The sequence below is a fragment of the Manis pentadactyla genome, chromosome 8 (genome assembly GCF_030020395.1).
Source record: "Manis pentadactyla isolate mManPen7 chromosome 8, mManPen7.hap1, whole genome shotgun sequence".
Taxonomy (NCBI): Eukaryota; Metazoa; Chordata; class Mammalia; order Pholidota; family Manidae; genus Manis; species Manis pentadactyla.
The window spans coordinates 90,482,585-90,503,639 of NC_080026.1; the positions used below are offsets into that span (position 1 = coordinate 90,482,585).

Genomic DNA, 21,055 nt, shown 5'->3' on the forward strand with positions numbered 1-21,055 from the left:
GAATTTGTTATGAAGGCTCTGATGTTTTGAAAAATGCTAGGTTGCAAGCTACTTAAATTAATGGAAATGTTTCTTTTATTTTTGTGTCTTCCTCTTTCTTACCCAGAGCAGAACCTGCAATTTAGCAGGCTTAACAAGTATCTGTTCTTGTTGTATTATAGGTTCTCATACAGAGCCTCATCATTTATTTGGAGCCTCTGTGGAATGTTGAATGAAATCCATCTGTTTAGTCTTAAACCAGGGTTGGCTGTTACTGGCTTGAACATGTAGTCCTCCTGTATCATACTTTTATTCTTTACTATCTTGTTCAAGGAACTATTTTCTTGCTTTTGAGCGGTGCTGTGGGAGGCGTTCTAGAAGTATATATAGATGAATAAGAGGTAATCCTAGATTCCTGTTGTTAAGGAGTTTAAACAACTGGTAACAGGTAAACTGGGAGAAGGAGAAAAACACTGGTTTGTTCCCCAGTTCACCAGAGTTTCCTTGTGCAGGGAGATCCCTGAGCATCTTTGTAGCTACAAGGCAGGGACCTCACTGGGAACAGAGTTCCTTTGAGATCTGAGTTCCTTTGAGATCTGGGTTCCTGGAGTAGGGCCAACTCATTTTTGTTGGGATTTGCATGTAAATAGTGGGATATGAGGCCAGCTTTACACCCTCTGCAGTAAGAAAGCTGAAGAGAAGTCGTTTCTCCTTTAAAATCCTGAAACTGTGTTTGGCATCTTGCCCTAGGCCTCCATACTTTTTTTTTGGTGTCCGGAAAGAGTTAATCTTATTTTCCATGTTTCAAATAATAAGAATTTTGCTGACTTGCTCTGGCTTCAGGGCCTTTAGTTCCATGCCTTCTTGGTAGGCTCTAGCTTTCTTTCCGGAAGTAATTTTTACCAGCCCTGAGACCTGTCCCCTGGCCCGGAGTTTAATGGGGTGGTGGAGTAATGGAGTCTCCTCATTTGGTTAGAAAGTGTACTGTCTTTGTTGGCCTTAGTGCAGGAAAGCCAGCTGTCTTCACTTCTTAAAGCAAAAACTACTGGGGTCTTTGTTTTTTGTGATATTTTTGGAAAGTATAGAACAGCTCAGAGAAAGAAATAAAAATTGCTTTGTAATCCCACCATAGAGAAATAATTTCTGTTAACATAATAATTATTCTAGTTGCCCCTCCTCAAACAAAAATGGGATTGAAAGGGTAACTCGCCATGACCCTCCTTACCCCAGAACGACTCAGGAGACACGAGCCCACGCAAGAGATTTTATTATCTGAAAGAGAAATTGGCTGCCCCCAGAGAGAGGGAGCAGCAGCTCATGGGTGAGGAAACGTATTTTTAGAGAGTAGGGGTAGGGTGTGTTCTGCATTGGTGATTGGATCTTAAGGGGTGGGGGTCATAGCACGCCAGAATTTGCCTTCAGGATTATAGAGTGTTTTAAATATTTTATGGGTGTTAGTACCTTTAACCAAGTGGGGAGGGGCAGAATCATGAGAAGCTTCACTGGCTCCTACAAAGACTCTCCTTGACCAAGCTTCAGGCAGGCTCCTATGAGCCCTCTTTTTGACTAGACCTTGACCTTGGGCCCCATCCTCTCTTCTGCTTGCCCAGCAAGTCTTAATCAGTATAGTGTGAATCCCCCACCCATGATATCTGATTAAGTTCTTCATCCCCCACCTTGACCTGGCTTTAGCAAGAATTCTGTTAGATTAGTTTATCAAGAATCCCCCTATCCTTGATGTCTCCTATTAGTAATTTTCTATCCACTGACTCCCTCTGAAAGGAAGGAGCGACACACAGCAGCAATTCACTGGAGAATTCCGCTTTATTAGGGAAAGGTGCTGGGTTATATAGGAAGGGGCATGAGCTGATTGAGGTGTCACTTCTACGGGGCTGGTGGCTATTGGCTAGGTGCTGGGATTGGGAGGGGGGCGAGGGGTGATTGGGAACCAAAGACCCGGAAGAGAAGCAGGAGGTTCGCCATCTTACTGGTGGGGGCCCTTCATTCCCCCCTTTCTCCTCTATGGGGTTGTGGACGTTGCTTTCTCTCTGACTGCTTCCTGCTGAACGGGGGCGGAGAAGGGAGTGAGGGCTTCAGGACTGGGGGGAAAGGGTTGATAGGACTCCCCACAGTAAGGACGAGTAGATGTGGACTTCTTCAGGTTGGAAATCAAAGAGGGTTCCCTGTAACCATAGGTCAAGGACTTATTGATTCCAATGGTGCCAAGAGGATACGGGTGCCAGAAGCCAGGCGTCTGTGGCCATTGTTTCCAGGAACAGTTTCCAGCGGAGAGAGGGGTCCATCTCAGCGTGTGGTGAGGAGGTTACGTGAGGGTGAGGGATCTTCTGTGGCTAAAAGCTGGTAGTTCCTGAGTAAAAGCTGGTTGAAAGTTTGATTAGAGATTTTTCTGACTTGGGATTTAATGAACTTTATTATACAAGGCAAGAAGAGACAGGCGAGGAGAATGATTATTATGGGGCCTGCAATGGGCCAAAGCCAGGTAAGGAATGGTTTTGTTAGTATTGAAGAGAATGGGTTGGAATTGGAAGCAGAGTGGAGGCTGGAGGCAAGGTTGGTGAGTTTGGTAATGTCAGTTTCTACAATGCCGGATTCGTTGATGTAATAGCAGCGCCCTTCCCGAAGGAAGGCGCAGGTGCCGCCCTTTTCGGCTGTAAGCAGATCTAAGGCCCGCCGGTTTTGAAGGGTGACCTTAGCTAGCGAAGTGACCTGTCTTTGGAGAGAGGCCAGGGAATCGGCAGTGGATGTCAGGGCTCCCTCAAATTTGGTGTTGAGATCCCTAATTGCTCATACAGAGTGACCCAAGGCTCCCCCTGAAAATCCTGCCCCAATGGCTGAGGTGGCTAGGGAAATACTGACCATAATGGGAAGGAAAGCAGCCCTTCTTGTGCGCAAGGGCAAGGGAGGTTGGAGCTCAAGAAATTCTGCCATGCTGTAAAGTGTAAGCTGTGGGATTAGGGTGACGAGAATGCAGGGTATATTGGAGTTGGGAGGCAGTGAGTTGAAAAGACTGCCATTACACTAAAAGAAGTGTCCCGGTTGTGTAAAAGTTTTAGAATTGGAGATGGGGGTGTAGATAGAGAGGCAGTGAAGTGCACTGGAGGGGGGTGGAGTTGGGCCTACACAGTGGTGGATGGTGAGATTATCTGCGTATTCTAGTTCCCATAGGGGTATGTCTGCCAGGGGATGGAAGGGTTGTCCTTCTGCGTGAAAGGAGTAATTGGAAATGTTAAGGGGCACGGCGGCTAGCAGTGGGCGCTGTAGTGATGCGCACAAGAAACAATTGGCAGTGTTAAGGGTGTGGTTGAGAAAGATGGTGGTGTCCTGAATAAGCTGTAACCAAGAGTAGGAGGAAGAGGGGTGGGGATAAGAAGATGAAGAGGCGCCGTCAAGAGCTTGGATAATGACCTTTTCGGAATGTCCGATATCTGTTGCAACTTGAGAGATCTGGGAATGAGAGGGAACATACTCTCGAGAGATATGAAGGGTACCGTGGGGGGTCAAGGACCCCCTGTAGTAAGCTGAGGCTGTGACTCTGGCAGCCCATCGAGAGTCCCAGGGATCTGGGATTGATAAGGAGAATGAGCTGTTGGGATATTTTATGAAGCAGTTGGAGGAGTAATACTGTGGGTACCGGAAGTTACCCATGTAGTGAATGGTGCAAGACCAGTAGGGACATCCCCCGTAGGTGTCTGGCCATCGCCTGCAATAGGCTTGTTTTTGGTCATAGAGGAAGCAGAGGTAGGGAGAATAAAGGTAGCTGCTAGTAAACACTTCGGTGGAGGGAGGAAAGTGGAGGTATAAAGACTCGGAGCAGCCTTTCGGAGGGCAGTCTGATGTGGCAATGAGGGCAGTAATTTTTGTTTGATGCTGTGTGTAAGTCTGTCTGACTTTGAGTCGCCATACAAAGGAGGCTGGGGTGGCAGGGAAGACAATAGGAATGAGGAAAAAAATGAGAGAGCAGTAAAGGAGGAAAAAATCATGATTCGGGTATGGATGGCAAAGGGGGTGAACAGGAGATGTGGAGTTTCAAGGGATCAGAGGGATGAGGCGTGGTAGAGTAGACAGCGTCTTGGGCCATATCCGAAGGACTCTGGGTTGTGACTGATGGGTCTTGGGTGTCCAGAGAAGGTGGGTCCTGGGTGTTTGGTTTCACCTGGAGATATGAATCCAAGGGGTGACAGAGTTATCAGGCACTGAGAGCTTGGCAGCCGAGGGGGTGCAGAGAATAACTGGGTGTGGACCTTCCCATTTTGGCGTGAGAGAGGGCTGATCCTCTGATGGCTTATAAAACACTAGTTGGCCGGGCTGTAAGACAGGAGGGTTTTGGGAGGTGGATGGATCAGGAAGGAGCCAATCCTGATATTTCCATAATTCGGTGCAGAGGAGAAAGAGTAGCGGAAGGGCCATGTTGGGAGGAATCGGTCCTTTGTGGGGAGGGAGCCCCAGGGGTAAAATTGGGCGGCCATACATGATCTCAAAGGGTGACAAGAAGGAAGGTTTTTTTGGGAGGACCCAAATGCGGAGTAGAGCTAAGGGAAGTAAGAGAACCCAGTCAAGGTGTAGTTCTAGAGATAGTTTGGTCAGGATGTCTTTTAGAGTCCTATTGGCTCTTTCTACTTTTCCTGAAGCCTGTGGTCGATAAGGACAGTGTAGATGCCAGGGGAGTGAGAGCGACTTGGAGAGGTTCTGAATGATTTGGGCAGTGAACTCAAGGCCGTTATCTGATTGGAGGGAAGTGGGCATCCTGAACCTAGGAAAGATCTGGGTGAGGAGGATAGAGGCAACCGTGGAAGCACGTTAGTGGTGGGGAAAGCTTTGACCCATCCTGAAAATGTATCTACCAACACGAGTAGGTATCTGGTACGCCGTACGGGGGGCATGTTAGTGAAGTCTATTTGCCAATCTGAGGCGGGGACATTACCCCTTGCTTGATGAGCCGGGAAGGGTCAGGCCTTGAGGGGGGTATTAGGATTAGTGTGTTGGCAGATGGTGCACCTGCGGGTGATTTGGTTAAGTAGTTTGTCTGCAGGAGAGAGAGAGAAAAAGGATTGTAAAAAATGGATCAAGGATTGGGGGCTAGGATGGAACAGATCGTGTAAGAAGCGAAAGAGGGACTCTTTGTCCTGGGAACAGAGGGTGTCTTGTGATAAGGCTAAAACCGCAAGGGCAGACGGATCGTTGTCTGGTGCGTCTTCTGATAGGGCAACCGACCAGGTTACTCTGTCAGCTTTGTTCTTACCCCTTGTAATGGGGGAGTCATCCTTTTGATGTGATTTGCAGTGGACTATGCCCAGTCGGTGTGAGTGTTGTGAAGCCTCTATAAGTTTGGTAATTAAGGCTGAATTAGTGATGGAATTTCCTTTTGTGGTGAGGAGGCCTCGTTCTTTCCATACTGCCGCATGGGACAAGAGAATGTGGAATACGTATTTGGAGTCAGTGTACAGTGTGAGAGACGTGTCCCGGGCCAGAGTGCAAGCTCTGGTGGCTGCAATGAGTTCGGCCTGTTGATTGGTTGTACCGGGGGGCAGGGCTCGTGCCTCAATGATGTCTTCGAGGGAGACTACTGCGTGGCCTGCGTAGTGGGTGCCCTCATGTTTAAAGGAGGGCCCATCAGTAAACCAGATGAGGTCGGAGTGTGAGAGGGCTCCTTCGGAGATCATGGAGTGGCACGGAAGGAAGTTGTGAAGGGTTTCCAGGCAATCATGCGAGGGAGTATGAGGAGAGTAGGGTAGAGGAAGAAGAGTGGTCAGATTCAGGGGCTGAGGGAGGAAAGAAATGTCTGGATTTTGGAGGAAAGAGGACAGTAAGGTCAGGAGTCTGGAGGGAGGGAGAGTCTGTAAACTTTTGTAGGTTAAGAGATCCTTTAGGTGATGTGGGGACAGAATGGTAAGGGGCGCCCCAAATGTCAGTTTATGAGCTTCCTTCTGCAAGAGCTGTCCAGCGGCTAATGCCCGTAGGCAGGGGGCCCATCCCCGAACTGTGGGGTCTAATTGCTTGGAAAGATAAGCTACTGGGGCAAAGGATGGGCCATAATGTTGGCCTAGGACTCCTAGAGCTTGACTGGACCTCTCATGAATGTATAATGAGAAGGGCTTCGACAAATCAGGAAGATGGAGAGCTGGGGCTTCTACAAGGGCTTGAAGGAGCCTAATGAAGGAGTGTTGGGGTGAGGAGGATAATGGTTCTTCAGGGGGGCCCTTGCTGAGGTCGTATAGGGGTCTTGCCAACAGGGAGAAGTTAGGGATCCACGCTCTAAAATACCCAGCCAGGCCTAGAAAGGAAAGGATTTCTGTCTTGGTTTTGGGAACGGGCAGGTCAGAGAGGAGCTGTTTTCTGTCTAAGGTAATGGACTTTCTTTGTTGAGATAGAAGGAATCCGAGGTAAGTGACAGAAGGGGAAGAGATTTGAGCTTTGACAGGGGATACCCGGTAACCTCTGGAAGCTAGAAGGTTAAGTAGGGAGGCAGTGTCAAGTTGAGACTGTTCCCACGAGGGACTGCAGAGTAGAAGATCGTCCACGTACTGTAATAAGGTGGACTCGGAGTGATCATGATGAAACTGTTTGAGGTCCTGAGCTAGGACCTGTCCAAAAATATGGGGACTATCTCGGAAGTCTTGTAGCAAAACTGTCCAAGTGAGTTGTTCAGAATGTCTTGTGTATGGGTCTGTCCAGGTGAAGGCGAAAAAATCTTGGGAGGAGGGGTCCAGAGGGATAGAAAAAAATGTGTCCTTGAGATCTAGGACTGAGAAGTGGGAGGCTGAGGCAGGGATTCGCGATAAAAGGGTGTATGGATTTGGGACTAAGGGATGGATAGGGACTATGGCCATGTTAACGAGGCGAAGGTCTTGGACAAGGCAGAAAGATCCGTTGGTTTTTTTAACAGCTAATATGGGGGTATTAAATGGGGAGTGAGTGGGTCTGAGGTAATTTTTGTTTAAAAGATCTTGGATGATGGGTTGGAGGCCTATGAGGGCTGAAGTGGTTAGGGGGTATTGGGCCTGACAGATATACTGAGAGGGGTCACGTAATTTGATAGAGGCAGGAGGACATAGAGCCACGGAGGGGCTTGTAATGTCCCAAACTTTGGGATTTACAGGGTGTATGAGGGCAGAACTGGAGCTTTCATTGGGTAGAGGGGGGTCGTCGGCTATGAGGGCCATCAGAAAGGGAGTACTGGGGGCTGTGGGAGTGGATATAGTTATGGAAACATAGAGGAGAGAAAGGATGTCCTGTCCTAGTAAAGGGATGGGACACTGGGGCATAACCAGGAAGGAGTGGGAGAAAGGTATGGGATTGTCTTGGATTGTACATAAAAGGGGGGGGGTTTAATGGGAAAATCTGTTTACCTCCTACCCCGACTATAGAGTAATGGCAGGCATGGTAGGGCCCCGGTATTCTCACAAGACTGAGAAGGTGGCTCCTGTATCTAGGAGGAAGGAGATGGGGTGACCGTCTACTATTAAAGTAACCCTGGGCTCCTGTTTGGTGATGGAAATGGTCAGGCGAGAAGCCCCCGGGCCCCGTCAATCTTCTTCTGCCAACCCCACTACGGCGGGCTAGGATGGGGGTTGTTCGTCCAGCCTCCCCTTCGGGTGGTTGGGCAATCAGACCCCCAGTGGCCCTTTTTGTGGCATCTGGGGCATGGGGTGGTAGGAGATCTGGGGGAGGGGCACACCCTTGACCAATGTCCTTCTTTTCTACACTTGAAACAAGCTCCTGGGGGGGGCTTGTTTGTAGAGGGGCGCCCAGGTTGTGGTTTTATCAGCTGGGCCAACATTTGGAAATTGGCCTGATCAGCCTTTTGTTTACGGCGTTCTTTCTCCTCCTCCCGGTTATGGAAGACTTTAAAGGCCACTGTTAGGATCTCAGTCTGTGGGGTAGTGGGGCCCTGTTCTAAGTTTTTGAGTTTAGCTTTAATGTCAGGGTAGCTTTGAGCTAGGAAGTATGTCATAAGGACATGTCTTCCATCAGGCGTTTCTGGGTCCAGGCTGGTATACTGTAATAGGGCTTGAGTGAGTCTGCCTAAGAACTCGGAGGGAGTTTCCTCCCTCCTTTGAATTATGTCTTGGAGCTTTTGAAAATTGACTACGAGCTGCCTTTTTCAGACCTGCTATTAAGCAGGAGGCGAAAATATCCCAAGAGCGGAGACCTACAGCGGTGTTATAGTCTCAGTGCGGGTCTTGTTCGGGGACAGCGGTGGGGCCAGGGGGATAGGTGGGGTCAGTCCTGTGGGTTTCAGTAGCGTGTGTTTGGGCGAAGTCCCAAACTCATATACGCTCTTCAGGAAGGAAGGTGAAAATGTCATGATGTGTGAGGCTATAAGACTGGAGGGTCCGTTGAAACTCCCTGATATATGTCGTGGGATCAGTGGAAAAGGAACCAAGGCGTTTTTCAAGTTGGGCTAAATCCCCTAAGGAGAAAGGTACGTGAACTCTCACGATGCCTTCGGGTCCCGCCACCTCTCGGAGGGGGGCAATAATTTTGGGAGGCCCCCGGGATTGAGTCTGAGGGGGACTGAAGGGTCCTGGCTCGGTCTGTGGGGGAGAAACAGGTGATGAGGGCAAAGACGGAGGAGGCTCCTGGGACTTAGTTAGAGGCGGGCTGAAAGGCTCAGGCTCGATCTGCAGGGGGTGGGGCAGGTGAGGGGGGCGAAGGCGGAGGAGGTGAGATGGGGGAGGAGATGGTGGGGGAGGAAGGGGGAAGGGCTGTTGTAGCAGAGGAGGGGAAAGGAAGTGGATGGGAGGCTTCTGCGGGGGAGGAGTTGGAGGCGGTGGCGGCGACGGCGGAAGAGGGCGGAGGGGTTGTAAGAGGGGTAGGGGCTGAAGGGGGAAGCCTGTATGGCAGAGGTTTGTCAGCTGGGTCAAAGGTAATCGAAGAGGGACTGGGAGTGTGTGGAGGGGAGGGAGACAGCTTGCAGGCTAGGAGAACTTGGGGCGGGGAACAGGTGGTGCAGAGGCCGGGACTTTGGGCTAGGAGGCGAAAAGCCTCAATATAGGGAATCTCTTTCCATTTTTTCAGGCACTGGCAGTAGTTAAAAAGATCGCGAGTGATGTTAGGATCAAGAGCTCCCCCTGCGGGCCACTGGTTGTTATTGTCCGGGGGTATGTTAGCCAATCTTGAGAGCAGTATTTACGGAGAAGTTTTGGTTTTATATCAGGTTTCAGGGAGAGGGTATTTAGATGCTTGAGCAGGCATTCAAGAGGTGAACTTTCAGGGAGGGATGAGGAGGCTCCCATGGCTAAAGGACAGAGAAGGAGACAAACAGGGGAAGATGAACGGAGATCCTCGGACTGGGAGCAGACGGCAAGGAGACAAAGGGCGTCCCCGGTGATCCTTGGTGGTCTGCGGAAACTCGTATATGAGTCGGTTTCTTAGGAAGTGTGGGTCGTCACCCAGACTTCTCTAAGAAGGCAGAGTGCCGGAGTCCGAGGTACCTAGTACTAGGAGTTTTCGGCGGAAGGAACGGAAGGAGGAAGAGAGGGGGAAAGGGAGCGTTCTCATCCGCAAAGGAGTCACCTCGTTTATGGCTGTTGGAGGAGGGGCCTGAGGGTCCGCCGCAGCCGTGAAGGCCTGAGGTGGGGAGAGTTCCCTCCTCATTGGGGAAGAGCGGCCCACTCTGGGGGAAAACTTACCCAAAGGCCAGAGAGGACTGGTGAGTGTGAGGAGCCAGCGCTGGAAAAAGAGGATGAGGGCAAGCTGCTGCTGGTGTCGGGGGGAAGATGGGGCCCAGTTAGGGTGTCCTGTCTCCCGGGTTTCGGCACCAATGAAAGGAAGGAGCAACACACAGCAGCAATTCACCGGAGAATTCCGCTTTATTAGAGAAAGGTGCTGGGTTATATAGGAAGGGGCATGGGGTGATTGTGGTGTTACTTCTACGGGGTTGGTGGCTATTGGCTAGGTGCTGGGATTAGGGGGGTGAGGGGTGATTGGGCCTCGGGTGGCGCCGGCGGGAACCGAAGAGCCGGAAGAGAAGCAGGAAGTTCACCATCTTACGGGTGGGGGCCCTTCACCCTCACTTCGCAAAAATTCTAGCAAAAATCCCTAGCTTCTTTGCTCTCTTTCTTTTTTAGCTTTCTGCTGTCTAGATTTTGCATAGTCTTGAATAAAGTCTTCCTTTTACAAATGTCAGAATAATTTTTTCTTTAACACTTTTCACATCAGAATCATGGGGCTTCCAGTATTCTTAGCTTCATAGTGTTCCAAGCTAAGGACCAATTTTTCTTCAATATTTATTTCTTTATTGGCCTCTTGCCATTGGAAAGAAAAGAAGTGAACTGTTTGAAGGCAAATCAGAAACAGCTTTAGGGATATCTGGCTCTTTGGCTCTGAATTTACATCCCTTATTAGTACCGCACTGGATTCAAGGTCTATTTAAACTACATTAAAGTTCCTCTATCTTTGGGTGCAAAAGCTGAGCTATAGCATCATGAAGCTGGAAGGAACCCTAAGAAATCCTTCAGATTGGTTTAGTATTGTTACTCCCATTTTGCAGATAAGGTTATTATGGTCCAGAGTCTTTTCTAATTTCAGTAATGAGAATAATGAAGGTAATGTTTGTCTATTTTCTAAAGAAATCACATTAACTGCTCTTTCTCTGTCTCATCCTCCTTTTCTCTGCCCTTCAAGTCAACACATTTGCTTAGCAAAGCCTCACATTTCCCTTTGATAAATATAAACAAAAGTCTGGTAAAGGGAATAAATGTGTTGTAGAAGTGGAAATGGTCATAATATAGAGAACAAGGTAGGAAATGCAATCTGTATCAGCCTTAACTGTCAAGGCTTGATTTTCTAAGTTAAGGGGAAGGAACTGAGCCTGTCGAATTTTGGTATGGAAAAAGTTTTGAGGCAGTAAATCCAAACACCATCCTTAGCATAACATATATGCTGTGAACAGACTCCAGAGAAACCATTGAAATCCAGATGACTTGGGTGTATGAGGTATATGTGTGTGCCTGTCCCTGGAGGCTTTGCTGGAGCATTGACTGGCAAATAACCAGGTCTTCCTGTGACTCACCCTTAAACCAGAAATCTCTCTGTGTGTGGTGACACCAAGCTAGTGAGAAAGCAGCAAAAGCAGAGTTATCCTGGATCAAGTGCAAGTTAAATTGATCTGATTCAGGCAAAATGAATTTAATGACCAGGTATTGGGTACATTTTGGGTAAACAGAAGTAAATCAGGCAGGAACATGGCCTTCAAAGAATCTGATTGCCTGATGAGTTAGATAACTAAGTGTTATAGTGCTTAACACAGGTGTTATAAAGGGATTAACAATGTGGTCCCAGAAGAGATTAAATCTTCCTGGATGTGTCATAGATTTTGAGCTGGGCTTTAAAGGATACCACCTGGTGGAAAGGGAAAGGCCTTCTTGGCAGATGGAATACTGTGAGCAAAGACATGGGAGCATCTGTTTGGAAAGGTGTGCAATTTGGGGTAGCTAGAGCACCAGGTCTGTCTTTGATGTGGCTTGAAGTCAACAGTAAAATGGATGGGCTAAGTAAATCTTCACAGAAGTGTGATAATGGGAGAGACAATGTATGTGCCCTTAACCGTAACTTTGGAAACATGTCCTTCCTAAAGTGGGATTACCTGGGCAGGAATTTCAAGACTGACAAAGTGGGCAACAGAGGGATCATCTAGAAATAGGAGAAAAGTGAAGTCAATTGTTAGCAATTATTTACTCTGGAAGGAATAAATTAAATTGGACCTTTTTTAAATTCAGGTATCATTGATATACACTCTTATGAAAGTTTCACATGAGCAACATTGTGGTTACTACATTCACCCATATCATCGAGTCCCCCCCATACCCCATTGCAGTCACTGTTCATCAGAGCAGTAAAATGCCACAGAGTCACTAGTCTTCTCTGTGCTACACTGTCTTCCCCATGATCCCCCGCCCCACCATGTGTGCCAATTATAATGCCCCTCAATCCTCTTCTCCCTCCCTCCCCACCCACCCTCCCCAACCACTCCCCTTTGGTAGCCGCTTGTCCCTTCTTGGAGTCTGAGTCTGCTGCTATTTTGTTCCTTCAGTTTTGCTTCGTCGTTATACTCCACAAATGAGGGAAATCATTTGGCACTTGTCTTTCTCTGCTGGCTTATTTCACTGAGCATAATACTCTCTAGCTCAATCTATGTTGTTGCAAATGGTAGGATTTATTTCTGTCTTATGGCTGAATAGTATTCTATTGTGTATATGTACCACCTCTTCTTTATCTAGTCATACACTGATGGACACTTAGGTTGCTTCCATATCTTGGCTATTGTAAATAGTGCTGCGATAAACATACAGGTGCATATGTCTTTTCGAATCTGAAAACTTGTTTTCTTTGGGTACATTTCTAGGAGTAGAATTCCTGGGTCAAATGGTATTTCTATTTTTAGTTTTTTGAGAAATCTCTATACTGCTTTCCATAATGGTTGAACTAGTTTACATTCCCACCAGCAGTGTAGGAGGGTTCCCCTTTCTCCGCATCCTCGCCAGCATTTGTTGTTCCTAGTCTTTTCTGTGTTGGCCATCCTAACTGGTGTGAGGTGATATCTCATTGTGGTTTTAATTTGCAGTTCCCTGATAATTAGCGATGTGGAACATCTTTTCATGTGCCTGTTGGCCACCTGAATTTCCTCTTTGGAGAATTGTCTGTTCATATCCTCTGCCCATTTTTAAATAGGGTTATTTGCTTTTTGGGAGTTGAGGCATGTGAGCTCTTCATATATTTTGGATGTTAACCCCCTGTCGGCTTTGTTGTTTACAAATATATTCTCCCAGACTGTAGGGTGCCTTTTTGTTCTGCTGATGGTGTCCTTTGCTGTACAGAAGCTTTTTAGTTTGATATAGTCCCATTTGTTCATTTTTGCTTTTGTTTTGCTTGCCTGAGGAGGACAATTCTTATCCTATTTCTTAAAATGACCAGAGTTAATTCTCTTAATGTCCAGATATAAGTTTTGAGAATATTTTTAGAAAGAGAAGTGTTGGCATGTGATAATACACAGTGAAATATAAGCCTCACTTTTACCCTGTCTCCTGTTCCTCTCTCTAGAGGTAACCACTAGCTTCTTATGTACCCTTCCAGAGATTTTTCCAGTCACACATCTACACATGTGCCCATTTCTTTTCTTTTTATAACATAAGTAGTTGGTCTATTAGACCTACTCTTTTATTAATCTTTCTTTTTTACTTATAATGTATCTAGGATATTCTGGTAAGAGGTTAATATCCAAAATATATAAAGAACTGAGATAGCTCAAGACCAAAAAAAAGAAAGAAATGCAATTTAAAAAATGGACAGAGGACCTGAATAGACATTTTTTCCAAAGAAGACAGACAGTTGGCCAACAGACATTTGAAAAGATGGTCAGTATCACTAATCAGGGAATGTAAATCAATACAATAATGAGATACCACCTCACACCAGTCAGAAAGGCTAGTATCAAAAAGACAAAAAGTAACAAGTGTTGGCAAAGATGTGGAGAAAAGGGAACCCATGTGCCATACTGGAGGGAATGTAAATTAGTCAGCCACCATGGAAAACAACATGGAGGTTCCTCAAAAAATTAAAAATAGAAACATCATACAATCCAATAATTCCATTTCTGGGTATTTACACAAAGAAAGTGAAAACATTAACTTGAAAAGATATATGCACTGCTATGTTTATTGCAGCATTGTTGACAATAGCCAAGATAAGGATGCAACCTAAGTGTCCATCAATAGATAAATGGACATATTAGCTGTAAGAAGAATGAAATCTTGTCATTTGTGACAACATGGATGGATCTAGAGGACATTATGCTAAGTGAAATAAGTCAGAGAAAGACAAACACCATCTTATTTCACCTATATGTGGCATCTAAGAAACAAAACAGAAATAAACTTATTAGCACAGAGAATAAACTGGTGGTTGCCAGAGGGGAGGGTGTGGAGGGCTGGGTAAAATAGGTGAATGGGATTGAGGTGCAATCTTCCAGTTATAAAATAAATAAGACTTGGGAATGTAATGTACAATATAGGGAATATAGTCAATGATATTATAATAACTTTGTATGGCGACAGATGGTATCTACACTTACCACAGTAAACATTTCCTAATGTATATAAATGTTGAATCACTATGTTGTACAAATGAGACTAATATAATATTGTATGTCAACTATACTTCAATTAAAAATAAACTAATTTAAAAATACATATGTGTGGTTAGACCTGGAGCATATTATGCTCAGTAAAATAAGCCAGGCAGAGAAAGACAAGTGCCAAATGATTTCCCTCATTTATGGAGTATAACAACGAAGCAAAACTGAAGGAACAAAACAGCAGCAGACTCACAGATTCCAAGAAGGGACAAGCAGCTACCAAAGGGGAGGGTTGTGGGAGGGCAGGTGGAGAGGGAGGGAGAAGGGGATTGAGGGGTATTATGTTTAGTACACATGGTATGGGGTGGTCATGGGGAAGACAGTGCTGCACAGAGAAGGCAAATAGTGACTGTGGCATCTTACTGCACTGATGGGCAGTGACTGCAATGGGAACACGATAACAGGGGTGAATGTAGTAGCCACATTGTTTTTCATGTGAAACCTTAAGAGTGTATATCAATAGTACCTTAAAAAAATAATAAAATAGATGCTCAAAAAAATAAAAAAAGTAAATGTGTATATATTTATCAGGGATATTGTATCAATACATAAATTTTTATCTCAATTTTTTTAATGATTGCATAGCATGCTATTTAGATTTGTATATAGTGTTAGAATTACTTTGTCCTTTCTCAGGCAGAGGCCACTGGAAGTATAAAATTTTTTAAAAATCCCTCTGTCTTGAGACTTTTTAATTTAGTTTTTAGTTTGACCACTCTGTGCCTCTTTAAGTGGAGAATACCAAATTTGTTTCTAAATGTTTTCGTGCCTTATCTGCAGAGACCACAAAGATGGAAGGCCTTTGAGAAGTTACTGTTTTTCTAGTTTTGCCATATAATACAGACTATACAGGTTGGAAGCCTACAGTTTTCCATTTAACTTTTAAGACATGTTCCATTTTTAGGAGTTCAGGAATATTTGGGGGTAGCTGATTCTTTGGGAAAACAAGTGGACTGGTATTTGGCTGTAGTTTAATTTTTTTCTCACATTCTTTTCCTCATCTTTTGTTAATTGTACTAGCATAAGTAAAATGATAAGGGAAATTTCACACAATCCAAATCAAAGTCCCTGTAGTTTAAGAGAATTCTACTTCATAATTTCAGGCCATGAAATCTCAGAGCCGTGTCTATCTCACAGAATACTTACAGTTGGGTTTCTGCTAGGAAAGGCCTGATTGTGTACTTCCAGTTCAAATTCTTGGGAGAGAGAATCAAGCTCAGGACTTTCGTGCCAGGCCACAGGTCCAGTAAGTCAGGGTGATGGTCATCCGGCCTCCTATCTCGCCAGGTGTATGGGCAAAGAGACCCTGGGATCTCATGGGCAAGCGCTGCCTGAACTTTCTAAGCTTTTGTTTTTCTTGTGCAAGATGGAGCTTAATAATATTACAGTTTTTAGAGAACTAATTTCAAGGATAAAATTAGATCACACATGTGAAACCTTTAGTACAGTTCTAGGCACAGAGTGAATTGAGAGAAAGTGGGAATCATCATCATCCTTATTATGATGGAAAAGACACTGTACTAGATGCTAGAGATATGGATATTAAAGTCATAGTTCTCCAGGATGGGGAACACGGCAAAGTTATTCTTGACCCCTAAACATGAGTGCCAGAGCACAGAACTTCCCCTGTGGAGATTATACAGACATAGAAGTTTAGTTCATTTGGGCTCTCTGCTGTATTTATTGCCATCCATCCCAGAATCAGAATTCAGATGTGAGACGGTCACTCAGGTTTGCATGCTTATTTGATTGAGAACTGCCTCAGACTTATATTTCATAGGGAACTTAGCTTGGTGGTTGTTTGACCCCGTTTGTGACTGGGAAACATTTTTTAATCCAACCCAGCTGCAGTTTCCTCCATCTGTAGAACACTCAGTCCTCATCAACAGAGTTGTGAAGTTATTGCCCCCAGCATAAAGTGTTCAATAAACGTTAGCTGTGTTATAACATCATCTATCATTTATTGTGATAATGATTTGCTAGGGCTAGTAGATTATCTCAAATTATAGTTGCTATTGATGATTGATGAGCTGGGGAGTGGGAATGACCCCAGGGTTTTACCACGCACAGGCGCCCATCCCCAGCCCCTTTCTTCGAGGATTCCTCACCCAGTGGCCCAATCAGAGCTCCAGGCTCCTCCCTCTCTCAGCATCTGAATTGTCCCTTATTGCTCAGAGGCACGTGGGGGATTACAGGCTCTACTCTCTTCACTCCTGGGGCAAGGTGGTGTCTTTTCGGAATCCCCAGATCCAACCCAGGGCCGAATCTCACGGATTTCACCACTGTGCGTCGCCAATCGGGATGGCACTTCTGGAGCTTTATTTCCTTTACCCCTTAAGTGTACGGGATATCTCAGGGAGGGGACCAGATCCTAGAACCTCAGAAATTCATGGATGAAAAGGTCCTTAGAACTGAGTCCCAACGCCTCACTTTACTCTCCGGTAAACGGAAGCTCAGAGAGCGGGGCGTAACTTGGGTAAATAGCTGAGCAGAGCGAGACCCAAACTCGGCTCTCCTCACTCCCAGCCCGAGCAAGGTCCACGACAGCCCCTAGGCTGTCCCTGGTGTCTTTTGTCACAGGGAGCGACTCCAAAGCCAAGGCGACGACGAGCACCCTGGCCCTCCCGGCTCCGGGGCCCGCCGGCTCTCCAGTTCAGCTCTCGGCGGGCTGCGGGGCTCCCCTGAGACTTTGAAAAGCCCCAGCGCCCGGCCGTAGGGGAAGGGGAATACGGGGCCGCCCGGGGGCTGGGGCTGGAAGGCAGGGCGGGGCGGGGAAGGCACAGCCGGGCTGGGGTGTGGAGCGCGCCCTGGAAACTCAGCCCTTGGAAACCCCTATTGGACGCCTGGCGGCTGCTGCGCGTCTCGCCCCTCCCCGGCCCGCCGAGCACTGTCGACCCCGCCCCCTGGGGCCCGTTCCCCGGGCAGCCGGCGCCGCGCGCAGTGAGCTGGTCGGTCCCGCCGGGCGTGCGGCGCCTCTGCCGTCTGTGCTGTGGAGCTGCCGCGCCCGACGAGGCGCTTGGCGGCGGACCTAGGCCGCCCGCGTAGCATGACCCGGCCCGTGCAGCTAGCGCCGGGCTCGCTGGCGCTGGTGCTCTGCAGGCTGGAGGGACAGGAGACGGCGGGGGGCGCGGAGGAGGCTGGCGGGCGCGCGGTCTTCCGCGCCTTCTGCCGCGCCAACGCGCGTTGCTTCTGGAACTCGCGGCTGGCGCGCGCCGCCTCGCGACTGACCTTCCAGGGCTGGCTGCGGCGCGGAGTGCTGCTGGTCCATGCGCCTCCGGCCAGCCTGCAGGTGCTGCGGGACGCCTGGTGCCGTCGGGCTCTGCGCCCGCCGCGCGGCTTCCGCATCAGGGCCGTGGGTGAGTGCGGGGCGCCCGGCGCGACCCGAGGGCTCCGAGACCTGGCCGCTGGGCCGCGTGCAGCCTCCGCTCAGCTTTGAGGGGGCAGGAGCGGGAGGTGGGGCGGGGGTAGGATGAGGGGACGGGAGGCCCGGCCGTGTGGCTGGAGGAGGGCTGTCGTCCCAAGACTTTCCCCTGCTAGGACACTGAAGATCAGGCCCTCAAGGTATGCCTGGCCCCTGCCACCGCCACCGCCACCATTTCCCCATTCCTCAGCATTTTTAGCTAGTGGAGCGCACAGGTTCCTGGCCGAAGGAACTTTCTACCTAAGATAGTGATGCTCAGGGGAGCCCAGGGCGCCAGAACTGTGGTCAGGGGGCAGGGGCCTCTGTCTGGTCTGCTTGGTACGCCTACGGAGGGTTCCCCAGGGGCTAGCCAGAAGCTACAGATGCTGAGCTGGCTGCTGCTTTTTTCTTTTAAATTACAGACTTCAAGCAGACAACAGCCTGTGGTTTTCATGTCCTGCTGTACCGGGTGGTGCAGTGGTCTTGGAACAGAGCCTAGCGGAAGGTTTGGGGTCGTTAACTGCTTGGGAAAAAGAAACGACAAATGGCGCTGTGGACACATCCCATCCTATTAGCTAAATAGAATTCCTCATTTCTCGTCTTCAGATAGCCCGTTGTTAGAAGACAGAAAGCAGCTTTTTGCCAGTGTAAAGCAGCTTCTCGTTTGAGAAACTAAAGCACTGCACCGCTGAGTGGTCTCTGCCACCCGGCACTGAACCCAGGTGGCCATGTCAGCTCCTTGTAACAGCCTGGTTCTGCCTGTCTGCGCTTAGGTGGGGTTGTGACGACCATTTGATGGTATGGTTGCTGTTGACGCGCCACCAGTTCCAGCCCTCCTGCTAAGGAACCCCTCTCTGTCTCGGTTCAGAAGTCCTCCTCCTCCTCCTCCATCTGAGGAGCAGCAGCATTTGCTTTAGTCCCCAAGGAGCAGGGAACAGGGTAGCAAGAGGTCTTTGATGTGTACAGTCTGCCCAGAGATGATGTCTCCAGAGTCCAGGCCAGTGAGGTTAAACCTTGGCTTTTCACCTCCATTCATTCTGCCAGGTACTTACCCCCACCCCCACCCCCACTTTATCTTCCCTTAAGAGCACAAAAGAACTCATATGGAAAGCCACACACGTTTAATGCCCTTTTATTGCAGCAGTGAGTGAAGGAAATAGGTTTCTCGCTCTGAAAGCAGTGAGCCAAGTAGCCAAGCCAAAATTCCCACTGGGGAAGGAAGGGGTCTTTCAGACAGTCTGGATGAAAAACTCTTTTCAGGTCTGTGTCCTCAGTTTTTCTGTTTTGAATTAGTGGTTGCATTCTCTGGTTCTCCCACCCACTTTCAAAGGCTTAGCATAGAGTATATTTGCAGAGGGGGACTTGGGGTCTAAAGCTGTGGGTAAAATAGATAGGGCTTGTGCTAAGCCAGAGGCAGCTGTCTGGGGGCCCAGTGAGCAGTGGCAAGTGCTGGCTCCTGGGCTGGCCCTGTTTGCTGCCATTTGAAAACTGAGTGGTCACAGTGAACACATCATCAGGTGTTCTCCCACTAGGTAATGGTGCCTCATTGCACAACTTAGGATGCGTTGGGAACTGTTCTGTGGAGTATGCAGTAATATAGTGGGCTTTCCACTGGGTCATCATCCGTGATTTGGGTTTGTTGGCAGGAATGATTTTGAGGTTTTTAACAGAGTCCAGATAAGAATTTGGACATTTAGTTGGGGTTTATAGGAAACCACCTAATAGGATGTTTTGAGAAGCACTATGGGAAAATGTCTTATTTGATGCAGGTCAACGGATGACATGGGGAGGGGCATTTCTTTTGAATAGAGTTGCTAGTTACTTGTGTAACTTGGGATCCTTGGCTCAGATCAAAGGAAAAGAGGCATCAAGGCAGCTCTTGGGCTACCTCACAGTCCCAGAAAGTGGTGAAGGCAGGAGGAGCTTCCCTTTCCCAAAGGAATTGTAAGTTTCAGTCTGTGTGGTTCCCCAAATCTGGCAGAATTGGCTTCCAGAAGTTAAAAATGTGCTTCCAGTATGTCAAGGGAAGAGCAGCTATGCACTGTGAGAAACTACTCCATTCTTACTGTGACTTTGTGGGAAAGAGCAAAATACTTGAAAGAGACACAAAGGATCAATATGGTCAGGTGAATTTGGTCTCTTTGCTGTTGGTTTTTTTTTAAAGACTCATTTACTCCTAAATGAAACATCTGGGCATTGGGAATGATACTGACAAGTTCAGACAAAATGCAGGGAGTGAAGGAGGGATGGACGTCAGTTTTATTAACCCACTGCACTCCCATGAGTCCTTCTGGGCTTCTGGACCTGGGGCTCATGGGGCCTCACAAGATGTGAGTAGGTTGTGACCTGAGCCCCACATGCAGACCCTAGTTTAGGACCTGCATTTCTGTTCCATGTTTTGTGTCTTTTTCATTCCTTCTTCACTTGCTCTATTTTAGCTTCGCTTTGATGAGAAAAACTAGTTCCCAGGCTGAAACATTTCTCTAAAAAGAGGGACTTGAGGTCTTTGGCATGATAACTGGGAGCTAACTCTTCCTTTATGCTCCTCTCTTTAAGTGTTTTCTTTCACTTTTAATTAGCAAATGACATTAACAAATCTAAGGGATGCGCTCTGGAAGCTGGAGGGAGACATCTGCTTACCAAACTGAGCCACAGCAGGTGGTAGGGGTTGAGGACACCTGTATTTGTTTGGGTGAATGAGTTGTTACTCTGGGACTACACCTACTAGGGAGGTGAAAGTTTGATGATGGCTTCCTGGGGTGAGTGAGGGAAAGCCACTTGGCCAAACAAGTTTGTTCCCTTTTGAAATTTATAGCTGAGGTAGCTCTACTTTTTCACGTTCCCCACCTCTCCCCCCATTTGGCCTTCCATCTTTTCTCATGGAATAAAAATGCCTGGCTCTTTTGAAATATTTGTTAATTCATTCACGTGTTAGGCACTGTTCTAGGTGTTTCTGTGTTTTAATGCATCTTTCATTCAGAGTTGTGTGTGCTCAAGGAAAATGTGCAGTCAACCTGTTACCTGCATATTTAGTTCAAGAGGGGATAGCTGAGAGGGTGGCTGTGCTCTGGAAGCTGGCTTGTTCATACTCTTCTCCATCTCTTGGTGACATGTGTGGGCACTACAGGTTCTACCTCAGATTAGTTGGGCAAGAGTTCCCTGGTGCATGCTTTCTGGGGCTTTCAGGGGTACTGAAGATCAGGCAGGTCCAGCTGGTGAAGGCAGGGTGATGAGAGGACCTTCCTGCCTCTACTCATGTGCCTCCTGCCTGCTCCCTAAAACATCTGTGAGCACAGAGATGTATCAGGGCAAATTTGCAATGGCCCCAAGAGGGTAGAGGCTCGTCACTAATTTATGCTAGGTGTAACTAACTGATTTCAGAATCTATTCTGGAATTTGCTTTGGGAGAAGAGGAACAGCTCAGGGGTACCTGGTGCCTGATGGTACAAGAGTGGGCAACATCTGAGATGTCATTCTGACTTTTTTTTTTTTTTTAAATAATTATTTTTTATTGAAGGGTA

At 47.6% G+C, this 21,055-nt stretch overlaps 1 protein-coding gene across 3 annotated transcripts in view; it reads left to right on the plus strand.

Annotated features, from left to right (window-relative positions):
- Positions 1–17,066: 17,066 nt before the first annotated feature.
- STOX1 (storkhead box 1) overlaps positions 17,067–21,055 on the plus strand; it is a 56,231-nt gene continuing 52,242 nt past the window's right edge. For all 3 annotated transcript variants that reach the window (XM_036923986.2, XM_057505929.1, XM_036923988.2), the window contains exon 1: positions 17,067–17,490. In XM_036923986.2, coding sequence (XP_036779881.2) covers positions 17,181–17,490 — 310 coding nt within the window. In that variant the 5' untranslated portion in view covers positions 17,067–17,180. The remainder of the gene's footprint in view (positions 17,491–21,055) is intronic.